Below are 19485 nucleotides of genomic sequence, written 5' to 3' on the forward strand. Positions count from 1 at the left end.
CAAAAAATTAGCTGGGTGTGGTGGTGGGCGCCTGTAGCCCCAGCTACTCGGGAGGCTGAGGCAGGAGAATGGTGTGAACCCAGGAGGCAGAACTTGTGAGCTGAGATCACGCCACTGCACTCCAGCCTGGGAGACAGAGCAGGACTCCATCAAAAAAAAAAAAGAGAGAGAAAGAAGCAAGGAAGGAAGGAAGGAGGAGAAAGAGAGAGAAAGAGAGAAGGAAAGAAAGGAAGGAAGGAAGGAGAAAGAGGAAGGAAGGAAGGAAGGAAGGAAGGAAGGAAGGAAGGAAGGAAGGAAGGAAGGAAGGAAGAAAAGAAAGGAAGGAACTTCAAACAGAGCATACTTAGTTTTGGGTCTCCTCCCCACACAAAAAAACTCCCTGGACATCAATGATTTCATCCGCTGTGACTGGCAGATAGGCCACATTTCCTGACACCCTGACTCTTCACCTCAAAAGGGTTAGCTTTCCACCACACCAGCAAAGACCCTCAGGACACACGAGTCATACCCCCAGCTGAGCGTCTACCCTGAGGTAAGCAGACACTCAGGCAGCTGGGCTGTCCTTGCCCTAATCCCTGCAGTGGTGTCCACACTGAGCCCTGCAGCGCTGGTAGAAGGTGGTCTTTGGCTCATCTGCAGAGCGGGTCTGAAGCTACATGCAGTAAGCACAAGGAGGTTCTCATTTAGGACATGACTCTGCAGTAGAGTCAACATCCTCCCAGGCAGCTGATCTCCCAAGTCCATCATCCACTTCTTTCAGCTTTGAGTACTTCCGATTTGTTACCTTGTGGGTGATGTTGTGCACACAGGGCCACGTGTTGCAAGCGAAGTGGTGGCAGCGCTGTCCCTCCTCCACGATCAGCCCGTCCCTGCAGCCAGGGTAGAACAGCAGCATCATCTCGGACTCTGCTGCCTCCAGTTATTATTTTTTCAATGAAATATAAATTTGGTATTAACTGTTTGAGAACTTTTAAAAGATAACATGGTACAAAGGGAAGGAATTTGAGGGCAGAGTGGACACTTCCTGGCTCTTCCTTCTTTTCCTGGAAACGAGTCAGGTTACTGGTTTTAAACTGGAGGTGGCAACAGGCATTGCAGCAACTGTGTGGCCAGAGGATGCCGAGTTCCCCTGAGTGCAATTCCACGACGCCCTCCTGATACCATTATTACCTCTCTGCCTCTCCCTCTTCTCACTAATGGCGAGCAGACACAGTCCTCTTCTTGTGAGCTACCCACCCCAGCCCTTCCAATTGCATGCACATGTCTAAAAGAGATGCTGGCTCCCAGACTGACTCCTGGAACTTAAGGCAATTGCAGCTCAATTTCCATCTTGCCCTGAGCTCCAGGATGCCAAGAGTTAAGCCCTATCATGAAGCGAAAACGCTTAACCTTTCACGCCCCCGCATGAGGGTCCCCTCTCTTCCCGCTCCCCAGCCTCTCAGAGAGAGAGATGGAAACCCCTGATCCCCATCTTACAGTGGGTACCCCAAGATACAGGTTGGCCCAGATAGAAGAGAGCAGCTGGCTGCTGCCGTACCTGGTGGTTCCCTTCCCATGTCACTCATCTATCTCTAGGGCTCACCGCACCTGCCACACAGCTTCTGGACTTTTACTTTTCCCTGGTGGATTCTAAATCAAATAATAGGATGGACAAATCAAGGCAGCTCAGCTCACAGAGAAAGCTAGTTGGGGTTTGCTTTCTGTTTTCACATCCTCTAAAACTGTACTGAGGATGGCGTGTGCGTGCGTGTGTGTACGTATGTACTTGGAGGAGGGTGAGGAAGGGGAGGCTGCAGGATTGATTATGACTTATTAAACTATTGGAAAAGAGGCTGAATCATCACAGTCAAAAAGAAATAGCTGCAACTCCATGTGATGTCACTCCCACTTCTTGCCTGTTCCCCTTTGCTCCCTCACAGCATGTAGGAGGGACTGTGCTGGGTCAGACCAGCAGGTGCTGACTGACGTGGCTACAGCAAGGGGACCACCTGTATGGCCACTGCACCTCCAAGCTGTGGGACGCAGGGACAGCTGGGACCAGTCGACCTCCACTGACCCACTGATGGCTCCTCGGACTGAGTCTTGGACTCCAGGTGTGGGTTTACATGCCCTGCGCTCATTGGGAACTGCATGGAGAAGCGCTGTCCCCTGAGCCCTTTTTCTCCCTATCCTCAGCCTGGCCCTGCGCACTGCTCCCTGCGCCCGGCGCTGGCCCACAGTAAACACAGTTTTGCTAACTTGTTTGGCTAAGAAAATCACAGAGGTCCCGGTGTCAATCTGGGTCACCCCGGCCGCCCCTCCAGCTGCCTAGAATATGCTAGGTGGAAGAGAATCGATTCTGTGAAATCAGAGGGAAAATAGCGCTTGCCCTTGCCATGAGTCTTGAGGAGAACGAAAACGCTTAACCTTTCACGCCCCCGCATGCGGGTCCCCTCTCTTCCCGCTTCCCAGCTGTCTGTAAGCTCTGCCCGCTGCCACCTGCAGGCGTTTCAGTCGGTCTCACCCCTGTCCTTCTACAGGACCCGGGAGGAGGGGTGGGGGAGGGCGGAGCGAAGCCGCTGTGACGTAGCGGGAGGGGGGCGTGGGGAAATGTGCCGAGGGGCCCGTGCTGCCTGGGCCAGTCGAAGCGGCGCAGCCACCCCATGCACGCGCGCTCGCAAGACCACCCGCGCCCAGAGCCCCAGTCTGAGGCTTGGCGCCGGGGGTCTGCGGGCGAGGCGAGCTCTCTACGGGCCAGGGGCTAGTGGGAGCCGGCACAAGAGGGTGGAGGAGCCAGAAACCCCAAACGTCCGGCGCCGGGCGCTAGCCAAGCTGTTGCGCGCCCCGGCGCCCAGCTGGCTCGGAGACAGCCGCTGGGTGTCGGAGACCGGAGTTAGCGGACTGCAGCGGAAGAGCAAAGGTGAGGAGTGGTGTGTGTGTGTGTGTGTGTGTGTGTCAGAGATGGAGGGAGCGAGAAGTGCACTTGGGCACCTGTGTGCATCTGCGCTGATGGTGGTGTGCCCATGCGAGTGCCTGAGTGTAGGTCCCGGGGCGTGATTCTCCGCTCTTGTGCTTTTTGGGGTGATTGTAGTAGGAATGCACGACAGCGGGTACCCCTGCCTGAGTAAGGGGGCTGTGGGTAGAGTGTGCTGGAACGGACGTGTCCTCACAACCTCATGCCCGTGTGCGTGGCGTGTGCCCTTTAGCCCGAGATTTCAGGTGGTAGCTGCGACGGATGACAACTTCTGTCCCAGCGCCCTGCAAAAGAGACCCGGCGCGAGAGGAGCGAGGCCGTGAGGTGCTAGCTGGGGCTCCTGCGGGAGCGCACCCGGAGATCCGAGCCTGCCAGAGGTAGGCGGCGGGCGCAGAGCGGAGACAGGGAGGCTTCTCTCTGGTTCTTTTCCTCGCCCAGCCGGGGAGATAGACGCTGAACGATCTAGGATCCGTCCCCGTCCCCCACCTCGGGACAGAAAGGACGGTTTGTCTAGGTTTGGAGAGACCAAACCACTGCATAGCCCGTGCCCGAAAGCCGCTGGCCAAGTCCCCAAGCGACTGTCTTCTGCGCCCCGATGTCTCTGTCCTCAGCGCCCCACCCCACCCCCGGCACCCCTGCTCTGCGTTTAGAGGCTGGGCGTGCTGGCGCTACAATCTTCACTCTTCCCTCGTCTTCCTGGAAATGGCACGGAGTTCTCTGGGAAACCCTTGCTCTTAGGATCAGCGAGTTGGATGGCCAGGAGGACTTTCTGTGCCAGCCGGGAGCATCGGCTCCGCGGTCCTGACACTCGCCCCTCCGTTTCTCAACCCCTTAGGCCAGCACCGCCCCGGCCTTTCCCAGGCGCTCACGGTGGCCCACAGGGGCTTTTATCACCCTGCTAGTGGGGGCTCTCGCTCCAGCGGCGCAGAGACCAAGCCGGGTTCTGAAGGCCCCAAGGGAGGCGGGGGTGGGAAGTGAATGCGGAAAGATGATGGGGAGAGGAGAAACTGAAGCTGAGCAGGATTTAGGACCTCCCCTGATGTCCGGTCGCCATCCCAACACTCATTTTTTGGGCTGGTAACCACAGCCCCTACGTAAAAGGGAGGCGGGGGTGCAGGTGCGTGAGACCATTCTTACCCTCCTCTCCACAGAGCCTGGACTTGGTTCAGAGGAAACCAACCACTAGCCATTTTCAGCATCTAACAATTATTGGGCTGGAAAAACAAAGAATGCAGAAAACCAAACTTCCTTGTACATTTAATTTAACCACAATTCAACAAGAATTGGCTGCCTGGCATTGGAATATTCTTTCTCTGAAACAAAAATGAAACAGAAATCTCTGGAAGACCTTAAGCGGCTGACTTCTTTGTTAAATAAATCTGCCCATGATTTAAGTTCATTTCTTGCTTAGAGGAGGCTTCCCACTCTCAACCGGCTCCCCAGCCTCCCACCTCCACCACCTTCACCAAGACTCTGAACCCTGTCTGTTGCTATCATTAAGCAATTCTGTCCTGTTGAGTGAAACTCCAGTTAAAATGACCAAGTTAGGGCTGGAAGGCAACACTCAACCCTCCCTCACACTCCCTGCACCATCATCGTTCCTGGCCCAAAAGCTCTTAGACAGGGGCTCTGCCGGCCCAGGGGGACTCCGTGTTACCTGGACATTGGAGTGTGACCATTCATGTTATATAGATGGGGCCCTGGAAATCCCCATGATAAGGTACACTCTAATTGCAGGCAGCTTGAATAGGATTCTGGCTGTGGAGGATTAATCCAACTGACAAGATGGTTAGAAATGATAATGAAACTACCCAAGTTAATCCAGGGATACTAACCACAGTTTCTGTACAGCTTCTGTTTTAATTGCTGCCAGTCTATGGTTTTTTACCCAATACAGACATGAAATTCCAGGTCCCCCGAATACTTCACAAAATGGTCAGCCACAAAGCCCAGATCTCACTGCACAGACAGCTGTGTGGTAGGGAAATGAGCACAGAAGGAACCAGCAATGCACCTGGCAGTTCAGAATGAATCAGAGGCAAAGGTGAGCAAGGATCCTCAAGCACTTGTTGCTGGCCAAGTCTCCTTTAACTCATCTGAAGTCTTTCCAAGGATTCAGGAGTAATCTTCCATCTACACCCAGGCACCAGGAAAAGTACCTAGCTCAGGGGAAATGTATCAGTCGAGTGAATTATTCCCACTCTGCTGGACATATCACCCTCTGAACATCTCGCCTCTTTCTAGGTTGGCCTCTTTGCTGTCTTCCTGCCTCACTCTTCATACACCCAAGATCCAGCTCAAACATTTCTCTTTGGAAGCCTCCTCTGAGTCCCCCAGGAAAGGAAGGCATTCTTAAGTCGGTCGTTTCTCTCTCATGCAATTCCCACCCTATATGAGCTGACTTCCTTTCCTATCTCCCCTTTTAAATTATCACCTTCTAGAGGGCACTAGCCAAGTTTGTTCTTTTTTTTTTTTTTGAGACGGAGTCTCGCTGTGTCGCCCAGGCTGGAGTGCTGTGGCGCCATCTCGGCTCATTGCAAGCTCCGCCTCCCGGGTTCACGCCATTCTCCTGCCTCAGCCCCCTGAGTAGCTGGTACTACAGGCGCCCGCTACCACGCCTGGCTAATTTTTTGTATTTTTTTAGTAGAGACGGGGTTTCATGGTGTTAGCCAGGATGGTCTCAATCTCCTGACCTCGTGATCCACCTGCCTCGGCCTCCCAAAGTGCTGGGATTACAGGCGGGAGCCACCTCGCCGGGTCAGTTTGTTCATTTCTGCATCCCTGCTGTCAACACAAAGAAGCCCCCTCCCCACCCCAACCCCGTGATATTTTTTGAATGGCTGTATATCAATCATTTAATTATGGGATGAACTGTCATTTTAGATCTTAAGCCAAGCCAATAGTGTTCCAATTATTTTCTCAGCAAGGAAGTAACACAGGAGTCAGTTGCTTCAAACCAAAGCCCAGTTATCAGCCATTCAGTCTCTAGGCCACTGAGGAGCAGAGAGGATGCCTTGAGACGTGCAAAAGACTCAGGGCCAGGTGGCCTGTGTTCACATCCCAGCTGCACCAATTATGTACAAGAGAATGGGAGTGAGCTCCTTAAGCTGTCTAAGCCTCAGTTTCAACATCTCTAAAATGGGGGTAATTATCCCTACCACCTAGGACAGTTGGGGAGATCAAGGGAATCATGGGTGTGAATGAATTCTATCAGTGCTGGAAGCCTTCTGCTTACTTCTATGAAAGAGCTTGTGTCCCACACCTGCTTCCCATTTTTGTCCTTAATTAGAAAATGGCAGGCAAATTCTCTGGGGTGTTACAGCACTTGGGAGCAGCATCCCCTTAGGGACTTTGGGAAAGAGCTCTTGAGGAAGTCAAGCATTAGGTATTGGAAAACAAAAATAGAAGAAAAGCAAAACATAAACTGAAGCCTACATTTCAAAAATGAAAGCAAACCAGACTTTTATTTTTAATACTGAAGACTATAAATTGGTTCACTCTGCAGGTAGATTTCAATACATCAGAGATAATGAGATGGTAGAGGAAAACATGGGGGGAAAACAACACTTACGAAGTTCCCGTTATGAGTCCAACGCAATGCTCGGCATTTTCACGTACATTCCATCATTTAACCTTCGTGACACCCCCATGTGAACAAATAAGAGTCAGAACCATTAAGGACCAGGCAGCGGTCACACGGGCTCAGCAGTGGAACCCGGTTTGTTCTACCTCTAGAGTCTGGGTTTTTTCCACTATGGCATTTTCAGAACAGAAAGACTCCAAGGCGGTCAGCAAGTCAGCACAGACTTCCTGGTAGGGAAGAGGCCAGGAATGTCAGTGTCAGACCCTTCTGAGGTCAGGCGCTGAACTTCTCCAAGCTCTGCCTTTCTGCAGTTTAGATCAGTCAACTTCGTAGGGGTCAAAGTATGTGCTTTTTGAAGCCACAGCCCTCCCCAACATGTGCGTCAGCAGATGATGGCTGAACTCAAACCCTTCCCTAGTATTGGAAAAACTACTCAAAAACTGATGAGGAACTCTAGAGCTTAATGTTGATGCAGAAAGATAATACATTTTTCAGTGTAAGAGTATGTCTGAGAGGGTAAACCAGAAATGTATAAATTTGGTGAGAGTTTAAACAGCTCGTGACCGACGGGCCAATCTTCCTCTTTTCCTTCCAGATGTCACACTGGATCCTTGGCCTCCAGGGTCCGTTAAGGTGAGAATAAGATCTGTGGACTCACTGGACCTAGCCTAAGACCGAAAAGCAGCCATGGACATGGTGGATAAGCCACTCAATGGAAGCCACACATGGCTATCCATTCCATTTGACCTGAATGGCTCTGTGGTGTCAACCAACACCTCAAACCAGACAGAGCCATACTATGACCTGACGAGCAATGCAGTCCTCACATTCATCTATTTTGTGGTCTGCATCATTGGGTTGTGTGGCAACACACTTGTCATTTACGTCATCCTCCGCTATGCCAAGATGAAGACCATCACCAATATTTACATCCTCAACCTGGCCATCGCAGATGAGCTCTTCATGCTGGGTCTGCCTTTCTTGGCTATGCAGGTGGCTCTGGTCCACTGGCCCTTTGGCAAGGCCATCTGCCGGGTGGTCATGACTGTGGATGGCATCAATCAGTTCACCAGCATCTTCTGCTTGACAGTGATGAGCATCGACCGATACCTGGCTGTGGTCCACCCTATCAAGTCGGCCAAGTGGAGGAGACCCCGGACGGCCAAGATGATCACCATGGCTGTGTGGGGAGTCTCTCTGCTGGTCATCTTGCCCATCATGATATATGCTGGGCTCCGGAGCAACCAGTGGGGGAGAAGCAGCTGCACCATCAACTGGCCAGGTGAATCTGGGGCTTGGTACACAGGGTTCATCATCTACACTTTCATCCTGGGGTTCCTCGTACCCCTCACCATCATTTGTCTTTGCTACCTGTTCATTATCATCAAGGTGAAGTCCTCTGGAATCCGAGTGGGCTCCTCCAAGAGGAAGAAGTCTGAGAAGAAGGTCACTCGAATGGTGTCCATCGTGGTGGCTGTCTTCATCTTCTGCTGGCTTCCCTTCTACATATTCAACGTTTCTTCTGTCTCCATGGCCATCAGTCCCACCCCAGCCCTTAAAGGCATGTTTGACTTTGTGGTGGTCCTCACCTATGCTAACAGCTGTGCCAACCCTATCCTATACGCCTTCTTGTCTGACAACTTCAAAAAGAGCTTCCAGAATGTCCTCTGCTTGGTCAAGGTGAGCGGCACAGATGACGGGGAGCGGAGTGACAGTAAGCAGGACAAATCCCGGCTGAATGAGACCACGGAGACCCAGAGGACCCTCCTCAATGGAGACCTCCAAACCAGTATCTGAACTGCTTGTAGGGTGGGGAAAAAACCAAGCCATGCTCTGTCTACTGGCAATGGGCTCCCTACCCGCACCCGCTTCCTTCCTCCCACCCCTCACACCTGGCTTCTAGAATAGAGAATTGCTCAGCATGAGTCCAATTCAGAGAACAGTGTTTGAGTCAGCTTGTCTGATTGAATGACAATGTGCTAAATTGATGACCTCCCCCTTAAAGCGAACATTGAAATGCAGGTAGGCAATTCAAAGTCTGGAGAAGAGGGATCATGCCTGGCTATCATCTTTAGAAACAACAAAAATAGAAAAAAAAAGTATCTGTGTGTTCGTGTATGTAAAACTCAATATGTAATCTTGTGTTTTTATATTTATCCTAGTATATTCCTATTTATTCTCTGTATAGGCATTACCTACGTTCCCGTGTTCACATTTACAAGTATCTAATTCGAGTGTGCATAGTGTAGATGGACATTTGCCACAATACAGTGCCCGCAGAAATGGACTTATCATGAAGTCAATAAAGTCTAAGCTTCAGGGATCTCTCTTGCACGGGCCTTTCCAAGGCCCAGGAGAGACCTGGGCAGTATGTTCATGTGGTCATATGTTTTTGTAAAAAATTGTGAAAGTAAGATATTTTTGTATTGTTTTTCTTAAAGAGGACCCTCCTATAAGCTTCAAACCTCAAAAACTTCTAGACTCTGCCCTTGCGGATTTGCTTCATTAATTTCAGGCAAGTTAGGTCAATGTAAGAAGGGAAAGGGAGAAGATATTTGAAGAACCAGAACATAAATTAATATGTAGGCCGGGCGCGGTGGCTCAAGCCTGTAATCCCAGCACTTTGGGAGGCCGAGACGGGTGGATCACGAGGTCAGGAGATCGAGATCATCCTGGCTAACACGGTGAAACCCCGTCTCTACTAAAAAAAATACAAAAAACTAGCCGGGCGAGGTGGCGGGCGCCTGTAGTCCCAGCTACTCGGGAGGCTGAGGCCGGAGAATGGCGTGAACCTGGGAGGCGGAGCTTGCAGTGAGCTGAGATCCGGCCACTGCACTCCAGCCCGGGAGACAGAGCGAGACTCTGTCTCAAAAAAAAAAAAAATATATGTTTCCACTTCTCAGATATAATCAGAGAATTCTTCATTTGCCCTAAAGGACTCAAGTGGTTGTGGTCATCCATCATTGTATTTATCAAGACAAAGCCAACTTTGTTAGAAGATTGCATTTTGTTCTTTTCAGATTGCTTTAGTTTTTCTTAGGGAGCCATGAGAGGGGAGAATCACTAACATGAAAGGCAAAAGATGGACTATGATTCCTGTGGAGAAACAATTTTATTCTCTCCATAGTGAAAATAAGTGAATAAGAGTGAAGCAAAATTACACCTTTATGAGAAACCATAAAATTGTTTTTATTTTTCAGGCCAGACATAGCTTCCTAATGGAAGAAAATGGAAATGTAATTCAATGACTCCTCAAAAGGGATTTTAGAGGACTTCATACAAAGCTGGGCATTAAGAAAACCACAATGCATGGCCGGGCGCGGTGGCTCATACCTGTAATCCCAGCACTTTGGGAGGCCAAGGTGGGTGGATCACCTGAGGTCAGGAGTTCGAGACCAGCCTGGCCAACATGGTGAAACCCCCGTCTCTACTAAAAATACATAAATTAGCCGGGCAAGGTAGCATGTGGCTGTAATCCCAGCTGCTCGGGAGGCTGAGGCGGGAGAATCACTTGAACCCAGGAGGTGGAGGTTGCAGTGAGCTGAGATTGTGCCACTGCACTCCAGCCTGGGCAACAAGACAAAACTCAGTCTCAAAAAAAAAAAAAAACACAATGCATACTAAAGACCAGAGGACACGGTTCATAAAACAAAAGCACCCTTTCCTGCCAATGAATATGCAGCGTGCAGGGGGTGTGGTCTGAGTGTTGGTAGGGCTCCACCACTTGGAAATATTGCTGTGCCGCCTTCCCCACTGACTATATGCACAGTAACTGTCATATCTTTAATGCCATGGACTCTCTGAGCTGCTCTGCAAGGACTATTGTAGACAGGCACTTCACACCATAAAGTGGCATTTTTTTTGTTCCCCAAACTGACATTTACAAGCGATAAGAAAAGAGACAATGTCCATTTCATTGACTGATCATTTTCCAGAGTACAAAGAAATACACACCTGGGTGTCTGCAAGGATGTTATCATCTTTGGGTTTTGTCTGAGAGCATCACTCAGCATCTCACACATAGATTTTACCATATTTTTAAATGAGCTTTCCTCTTCTGGCTCCCTAAGCAAGCGCTGTTGGCCAGTGGAAGTGACTAACTGCTCCACCTGTGGGTGTCCTTCTTAATGTGCTGCTTTTTCTGTGTAATTCACACCACCTCATTGCCAAAAGTACTTCCTGTGGCTCAGAAAAATATGTTCAATAAGATTTTGGATAGATAAATCCATACAAAAATAAAAAGAGGTACAGTTATAAAACAAGACTATAGAAAAAGTTGTTGCAGAAATTGCATGCAGTAAAATCCCACACCATTAGTAAAAGTAAGGTCAACTGCAAGTTCAGCTCAGGACTTCCTAGCAGCCATGTTTAGCAAAGTGTGACTTTTTATTTTTATTTTTTAATAAAAACAAGCAAAGATTTGGAAGAAAATGCTTTAGACCTAACTTTACAATTATTATGAGATGTTCCAGGGTCCTTGAATAAATGCTGAGTTTTAGGGAAATGATTCCAAGGGACCAAGAATTGGTAGAAATAAATTCAAGGCAGAGAAGACTAACTCTACAGGCCAGGCATGATGGCTTATGCCTGTAATTCCAGCACTTTGGGAGGCTGAGGTGGGTGGATTGCCTGAGATCAAGAGTTCAAGACCAGCCTGGCTAACACGGTGAAACCCTGTCTCTGTTAAAAATACAAAAAATTAGCCAGGCGTCGTGGTGGGCGCCTGTAATCCCAGCTACTCGGGAGGCTGAGGCAGGAGACTGACCTGAACCCGGGAGGTGGAGGTTGCAGTGAGCCGAGATCGTGCCATTGCACTCCAGCCTGAGCAACAAGAGCGAAACTTCGTCTCAAAAACAAAACAAAAACAAAAACACTAATTCTATAGTACTCATGACCCTGCAACCAGAGAAACTACCTGTAGGGAGGCCAGAGTCCAAAGCAGCCACCGGGAACCTGAAAATGAAATGCAGACCCAGGCATCTGTGGGTCTTCATCAGCAGGATGACTATTCTAAGGCTAACAGACAGGCCTTTAAATCTGATGCTATAATTCCATTCAAATACACAGTTAGGTTTCTACCATAGGGAAAGCTATTCTCCACTTTTTGAAATATCTGTTTCAAAGATAACTTGCTCTCTGGTTTTCTTTTATCTAAAAGAGAGAAGCAACATGCTAATTTAAAGGTTAACATCATTTTAATTCAAAAATTTCAGTCTCCATTCCATATTTAATAATGAAGACAAATCTGCTGGATGCTGGGAGGGAATAAAAAGTAATGCACCCCATTGATTTCAGAGTATCTAATCACTTGGGTTATGCAAGCTGCTACTTACCTGCCATTAGCATGGGTAGTTAAGTGCTGATTAAACCTAAGTGGACTCAGTGAAAAAGATATTGGGAAAGATAATATGATATTGCAGCCTATGTTGAGTGATGTTAGCTTGTGTGTCAGTAACAGAGTTGGGCAATACTGGACGTGTAGATGAAACTTTAGCAGTGTTGAACACGGTGCTCATGCCTGTAATCCCAGCACTTTAGGAAGCCGAGGCAGGCGGATCACCTGAGGTCAGTCAAGACCAGCCTGGCCAACATGGGGAAACCCTGTCTCTACTAAGAATACAAAAATTAGCCGGGTGTGGTGGCGGGCGCCTGTAATCCCAGCTACTTGGGAGGCTGAGGCAGGAGAATCGCTTGAACCCAGGAGGTGGAGGTTGCAGTGAGCCAAGATTGTGCCACTGCACTTCAGCCTGGGTGACAGAGTAAGACTCCATCTCAAAAAAAAAAAAAAAAAAGAAGAAAAAGAAACTTAAGTGGGGTTCATACCATCGCGTGGCACTATCTAGAAGGCAGAGGGACATTGGAGAATAAAATGGCATGCAGAGAGGAACATGCGGGCTGGTGGATGGGGCTTCTAGACCTGGCAGTGAACTGGAGTCTATTTGCTTACACAAATTTAACTTTCTCTCCATAATGGAATACAAGTGTTTCTTGCCGAAGCTCGCGGTCCTAGCTGCCCTAGATGAGGAGCACCGTGCTGGAAAAGTGCACAGGCTGATCACAGAGACAGGTAGGGAGCCAAGGACTGTCAAAATACATGTTCTGGGCTGGGGACGGTGGCTCACACCTGTGATCCCAGTACTTTGGGCGGCCGAGGCAGGGGAATTGCTTGAGCCCAGGATTTTGAGACTAGCCTGGGCAATATGGTGAGACCCTGTCTCTTAAAAAAAAAAAGAAAAGAAAAAAAGAAAGAAAAAAGTTTCATATTCCCGATCAGCTCTGAATGTGACTATTCAATGAAGACAGTACAGTTACAGTGGAAGGCACACATGACCTTTGGCCTTGCTAAAGAACAGTGGCTGAAGGTCTAGCAAACATAATGCTCATCCTAGGCTACCTGTTGATTTAAAAACAACAACAACAAAAAATCCATAAAAATAGTAAAATATAAAAACAAATTAATGTTTTATAAACCCTGGGGAAAATAATTTCAGCAAAGTACAAAAATTTAAAGCATTCCTTTCTTTAATTTTGTAATTCTTTACTGTAGAACAGCTCAACATATCAGTTCTGTTTTAAGTAACAGAATTGCTAACTGAGCAGGGAAATGTAATTTGGATTGTAAAATTCTTGCTTTAATAAAAATTCCTTAAACAGTTAAAAAAAAAAAAAAAAAGGAGAAAGAAAGAAAGAATGGTGGCAAGAGAAGTACCAAAAGTTTCCATAGATGGTTGGGAAGATATGATGAGTGTTTCCAAAACGTGCATCATTCTAAGAATCCCAATAGCTGGCAAGCCAAGCAGTGGAACTTAAAGTAATGACAATATCACTCGTCTCATCCACGTTTTTGCCAAATTCAAAAACACCGAATTTTCCATCAAACATTCTGTCAGAGTAAACCTTTACCTAAGTTCTTGTTTTGCTTTTAATATGTGAATTTCTGGGAACATTCTCATGGGCAGTCTCTAATTTTTTATTTTTTTTGAGACAGAGTTTCACTTTTTCACCCAGGCTGCAGTGCAGTGGCACGATCTTGGCTCACTGCAACCTCCACCTCCCGGGTTCAAGTGATTCTCCCACCTCAGCCTCCCAAGTAGCAGGGATTACAGGCATGTGCCACCATGCCCAGCTAATTTTTGTATTTTTAGTGGAGATGGGGTTTTGCCATGTTGGCCAGGCAGGTCTCAAACTCTTGACCTCAGGTGATCCGCCTGCCTCAGTGTCCCAAAGTGCTGGGATTACAGGCATGTGCCACCACGCTCGGCCAATTTTTCATCATCTCTCTCTTTCCTGACATTACTGAAGGGACAGGCTGGGATGGGGGGCGGCACAGGGAAAGAACACCTCTTTGCTTAGATACTGGTGTCTAGTGGGGATACTAAGTTCATTTCCTGATCCTGCTAGGCCTGGAAGCAGGAAAGAAATGTCCTGGTTAGAGATAAAATTGTCCTGTCCTTTTAGGAATATGCCTGTTAAGGAATATGATGCAAAGCCACCTTCAACAGAATCTGAAATGACACCCCACAGCCTTGTCCACTCCAATTACTCAGTGACAGGGCCTCCAGTTGCTTAAGCCATAGAGAAGGCCCCTTTGCAGTGGGAGTCACTGAAGACAGAAAGGGAAGCCCAGGATGAACCCAGTGCTAAGGGCTGCTGGGGGCCACCAAATAAGACTGTTTTAGCCCTGGACACAGAGGGAGACACGGTCATCCCAGATTCTTACAAAGAATACATTGCCAAGGACCCTGAAGGAAATCTGCTAGTCTCAAGAGAGGAAGACTCACGACCAGCTCTCTGGGACTACCTGTCAACTCAGCAGGTGCAGCCAGGGAAGAGCCATGCTTCTTCTGCCCTCCCAGTGGGCTAGGCTATCAGTTCCTGGGAGGGTTCCTGTCCCCACGTAAGGGGATACGTACATTGCTGAGTACGCTGATATCTTTTTCATGGGTATGATTTTTTAACAAGAAAGCTAAATGGTTCTCGTGTAACATAACTGGTACAGTTTTGCTGTGTCCCCACCCAAATTTCATCTTGAACTGCAGCTCCCATAATCCCCATGTGTTATGGGAGGGATCTAGTGGGAGGTAACTGAATCATGGGAGCAGTTACCTCCATGCTGTTCTCGTGATAGCGAGTGAGTTCTCACGAGATCTGATGGTTTTATAAGGGGCTTTCCCCCCTCCTTCGCTCTGCACTTCTCCTTGCTGCCATCATGTGAAGAAGGACATGTTTGCTTCCCCCTTCTGCCATGATTGTAAGTTTCCTGAGGCCTCCCCAGCCATGTTGAACTTTGAGTTAATTAAACCTCTTTCCTTTATAAATTACCCAGTCTCAGGTATGTCTTTATTAGCAGCGTGAGAAGGGACTAATGCAATAACCAAGGGTTGGTGGCTTTCTTAACATTAACCAGCATCCCACTTCTCAGAAGACATGGATGGTATTCTAAGGCTCTCAAGTTCTCAACTTGTACCTTCACTCTAGTTTGTGCTCCCAAGCATGTGCACACATACACACGTAATGTACATGCATGTAGGTGGTATGACAGAACACACATGTGATGCTTCACATGTATGATGCCCTCCTTTTGTCCACTGCCTTGCTCCAGCCCATTTCCATGGCTCAGTCTACATCTGCTCATCTTGTTTGCTTAAGTACCATGCATGTGAAAGACATGCTCACGTGTGTATATTCATGCACATACATGTGAGGCACACATGTGATGCACATGTGCACTTGGGAGGTATGTGTGTGACATGTGTACACACAGTATACATCCTATATTGCCTTGGTAAGACCTCAATGCAGAGATTCTCCAGCAGCTTTAAACAGAGGGTGATAAGTATAATTTGACTAACTCATCTCAAATCTAGGGATATGTAGTCTTTTTTTTTTTTTTTGGAGACAGAATTTCACTTTTTTTGCCCAGGCTGGAATGCAGTGGCATGATCTTGGCTCACTGCAACCTCCACTTCCCGGGTTAAAGCGATTCACCTGTCTCAGCCTCCCGAGTAAGTGGGATTACAGGCATGTGCCATCACGCCTGGCTAATTTTTTTGTATTTTTAGTACAGATGAGGTTTCACTATGATGGCCAGGCTGGTCTCAAACTCCTGACCCCAAGGGATCCACCCACCTCAGCCTTCCAAAGTGCTGGAATTACAGGCATAAGCCACCCCGCCTGGGGGCCACCAAATAAGACCAAATAAGGCCACCAGTTAGTCATTTTTTCTAGACTGCTGCCACAATAGGGAGGAGGGCATTGTGCATAAACTAATTTTTTACCCAGAGAATTCCGTGCTAGATCACAGACTGCGTGCCTAGCATGCCTAGCCCCAGCCAGCTGTCCCTGCCTCAATTCAACAACAACAACAACAACAAAGAATTGGCAAAAGGGTGTGATGGTTTCCTACAAATCACCCCCACCAGTCCATCAGCATAAAGCACTTGTACTGCTAACATTTTGCATTAAAAAAAGATGTAGTTTCTTCACAGAAAAATCACTGAAAATAATTCTTAAATTGAGTCTCATCAATGACAGCATCTTAACAGACATTTCTTCCCCCTGGCCCTCCCGACCATGCTTCTTAAACAAATCCAAGGCTGAACCCTAAGGGGAAGCTGTGATACTCTGCCACTGAGAAAATGAATGACTGCTCTCTTCCTTGCCCGTGAGCGCACCTCTGCAAAAGAGTCTCTTAAACAGAAAAGAAACCCTCCCCTTGTCCATGGTCCTGCTTGTTTATTTCCATGGCTTGGGATAGCTACCTTGGCTCATCTTGTTTGCTTAAGTATCAGCCAGCGTGTGATGGAGAAGAGAGTGTTGTTATATCTTTCTCTGAGCAACGGAAGTCTGATCTCCAGGGTTCGTTCTCAAGATTAATTAAAGCTAGCCTAGTCTCAGCTGTGCTGTCAGCCCAGCCTGCTAGACACTCACAGAGCAAAGGCTTGGGTGGAAGGAAGACTTACTTTGTTTGCCTTCAGCTTAAGCACTTTTTGGCAGATGAAAATCCTGTCCTAAATAGCTCTTCCAGATTCCCAGGTGGATGGGCTTGGGCGATGACAGACCACAGCTGTTCCACTTTTCTTCTCTGCACCTTCACGTGACCACCTATCTCCAAGGGTTTGCAAGCTCAAAGGTAGCAGAACATGCAACTTCAGCCATACCATGTGGCCTCCTCGAAGGTCTGTCTTTGCAGCCCAGGAAACCTATTGCTTCTTTGTTTTAAATGGAACCTTTCTAGTCTAGCTGAGCCGACGCAAAATCTAGTTGGCTACCAGCAATGTGGTTCTGGGATGTTGGGCAGACATGGAAATGGGTATTCAGACGGTCTGGGATTTTGAGGGCTTCCTTCTTGCCTCCAGGACCAATAAAGTAATTTTTTTTTTTTTTTTGAGACGGAGTCTCCCTCTGTTGCCCAGGTTGGAGTGCAGGGGCATGATCTCGGCTTACTGCAAGCTCCGCCTCCTGGGTTCACGCCATTCTCCTGCCTCAGCCTCCCGAGTAGCTGGGACTACAGGCACCTGCCACCACGCCCGGCTAATTTTTTGCATTTTTAGTAGAGACGAGGTCTCACTGTGTTAGCCAGGATGGTCTTGATCTCCTGACCTCGTGATCCGCCCACCTCGGCCTCCCAAAGTGCTGGGATTATAGGCATGAGCCACCGTGCCTGGCCTAAAGTAAATGTTAATTGCTGGAGAAGAACCAAGGTGAGGCACTGATGTGGCAGGTTACTTCAGCAGTGATGTCTGTTTTCAGAGATCGGCTTTACCTTAAAGAGTGTCAAGGTCAGTGGAGGCCCAGGTGATCTCAACAAAGTCAAGACAGGAGACCAGCTGCCTTTGAGCAGGGAGTCTCACATGTTTAAAATTTAGCAATTAGAGTTTGTTTCCTTTATGCCCTTGATCTGTCTTTCAAAACAATGTCCCCTTACAGTTTATATTTAAAAATTTAACTTCAGCATTTTGGAAGGCTGAAGCAGGAAGATTGCTTGAGCCTAGCAGTTCGAGACCAGCCTGGGCAACATAGAGGACCCTCATCTCTACAAAAAAATTTTAAAATTAGCCAGGTGTAGTGGTGAACAACTGTAGTCTCAGCTACTTGGGAGGCTGAGGCAGGAGGATCACTTGAACCTGGGAGGTTGAGGCTGCAGAGATCCATGATTGTGCCACTGCACTCCAACCTAGCTGACAGAGAGAGACTCTGTCTCTAAAAATAAAACATAAAAATAAAAATAAGATACAAATTTAAAATGCCTTTTTAGTTTTGTTTACTTATTTGAGATGGAGTCTCACTCTGTGGCCCAGGCTGGAGTGAAATGGCGCGATCTCAGCTCACTGCAACCTCCGCCTCCTGGGTTCATGCAATTTTCGTGTCTCAGCCTCCCCAGTAGCTGGGATTACAGGAATGTGCCACCACACCCAGCTAATTTTTGTATTTTAGTAGAGATGGGCTTTCACCACGTTGGTCAGGCTGGTCTTGAACTCCTGACCTCAAGTGATCCACCTGCCTCGGCCTTAAAATCCCTTTTTAAAGAGGCATTTGAGAATCCCACAGTTATCTCCTTTAAACAACTCGAAAGGGACACTTCGTCTTCATAAAATGCTGTTGGGAAGCAATTTCGAAGGAGTCAACAAAGGCATTTCATCCCAGGGCGGATGGAGCAGAGCCAGGTCTCATTCTTTATCTCCATCTCTCCTTCCTTTTGGTCTTGCCTGCCCTTTGACAGAAGCAATTTAATATGTAGCTGAGCAGGAGAAAACGGCTCCTAGTTGGAACAGCCAGCTAAGACAGGGTTCCCGTTAACTTGGAGGGGTCAACCAGCCAGCTTAGCCAGCTCACAGAGGTCCCACAGGCACACTCTGATTGCCAATAAAAAGTAGCAGCAGATAATTCAAGGGGAAAGACCCAGGAAAGTCTCCACTGGAGAGTCCAACATCCTGAGAGCCATCTCATCAGTAAAGAGCAGGGCGTGGAGTACAGGGAGCTGACGTTTAGAACTCGTTAAAAGCTGGTATCATCTGAACAGCGCATTGTTCTGGAATCCTTCCTACTCCGGATTTCATAGCTAATCTGTCCATCACTCTCTGGCTGTCACTCACCCATAAACAACAGTGGATTTTTATAAACAGTAGCTCAATCATGATCAAAGGAAACTGAACACTCTTTCCACACGGCTCCCACACACACCTCACCCCCGCTCTGTCCTTTTGGGTGGTGCTGACCAACCTTCGAGATCACCCCAGTCTTTGAAGACTAAATGGAGACAAGGAAGCTCGGGACATCCAGGAAAAGCCTTCAACAGCTCTGACTGCAAAAATAGTTTCAATTATGTCATGTGATTGATAGTTTTAACATGTCAAGAATAGGTGTGCACATGGTCCACAGCTAGAATTATTATTATTATTATTATTATTATTTTTTGAGACAGAGTCTCACTCTGTCATCCAGACTAGAGTGCAATGGTACGATCTCAGCTCACTGCAACCTCCACCTCCCGGGTTCAAGCAATTCTCCTGCCTCAGCCTCCCCAGTAGCTGGGATTACAGGCACGTGCCACCATGCCTGGCTAATTTTTATATTTTTAGTAGAGATGGGTTTTCGCCGTGTTGGCCAGGCTGGTCTCGAATTCCTAACATCAAGTAATCTGTCCACCTCAGCCTCCCAAAGTGCTGGGATTACAGGCATGAGTCGCTGTGCTTATCATTATTATTACTATTATTATTATTATTATTGTATTTTGAATGTGATTATTCTTACTAATATGTCATCTCTGCATGTCCACTATTTCAATAAAATAGTTAAAACTGCTTTTGCTTTCTAAAGAGACTTTGTGACTGGGTGTGTTTCTCTGTCAGATGAATTTACCTCCGTATTTGCTGTTAAAAGTGATTGTATAATCCTAATCCTAGAAAACGAGCGGCAAATGTTTCTTTTTAGTGACTTACTTTTTAAA

General features: G+C 47.7%; 2 protein-coding genes across 2 annotated transcripts; one reads left to right on the forward strand and one right to left on the reverse strand.

Moving 5' to 3' along the window:
• Positions 1–568: 568 nt before the first annotated feature.
• Positions 569–895, reverse strand: POLR3K (polymerase (RNA) III (DNA directed) polypeptide K, 12.3 kDa). The gene is given in 1 exon segment (XM_011932011.1): positions 569–895. A coding segment is annotated over 1 exon segment (327 nt).
• Positions 896–2586: 1691 nt separating this feature from the next.
• Positions 2587–8950, forward strand: SSTR2 (somatostatin receptor 2). Its single transcript, XM_011936104.1, has 2 exons — positions 2587–2899; positions 7132–8950. Exon 2 carries the CDS (start codon positions 7224–7226, stop codon positions 8331–8333), a length of 1110 nt encoding a protein of 369 aa, XP_011791494.1. The 5' UTR covers positions 2587–2899; positions 7132–7223; the 3' UTR covers positions 8334–8950.
• The last annotated feature ends 10535 nt before the right edge of the window (positions 8951–19485 follow it).

The sequence above is a fragment of the Colobus angolensis genome, unplaced genomic scaffold (genome assembly GCF_000951035.1).
Source record: "Colobus angolensis palliatus isolate OR3802 unplaced genomic scaffold, Cang.pa_1.0 Scaffold1, whole genome shotgun sequence".
NCBI lineage: Eukaryota > Metazoa > Chordata > Mammalia > Primates > Cercopithecidae > Colobus > Colobus angolensis.

Bases quoted from the DNA above. Each gene is read 5' to 3' on its own strand.
- SSTR2 (XM_011936104.1), top strand. From the start codon at position 7,224: ATGGACATGGTGGATAAGCCACTCAATGGAAGCCACACATGGCTATCC.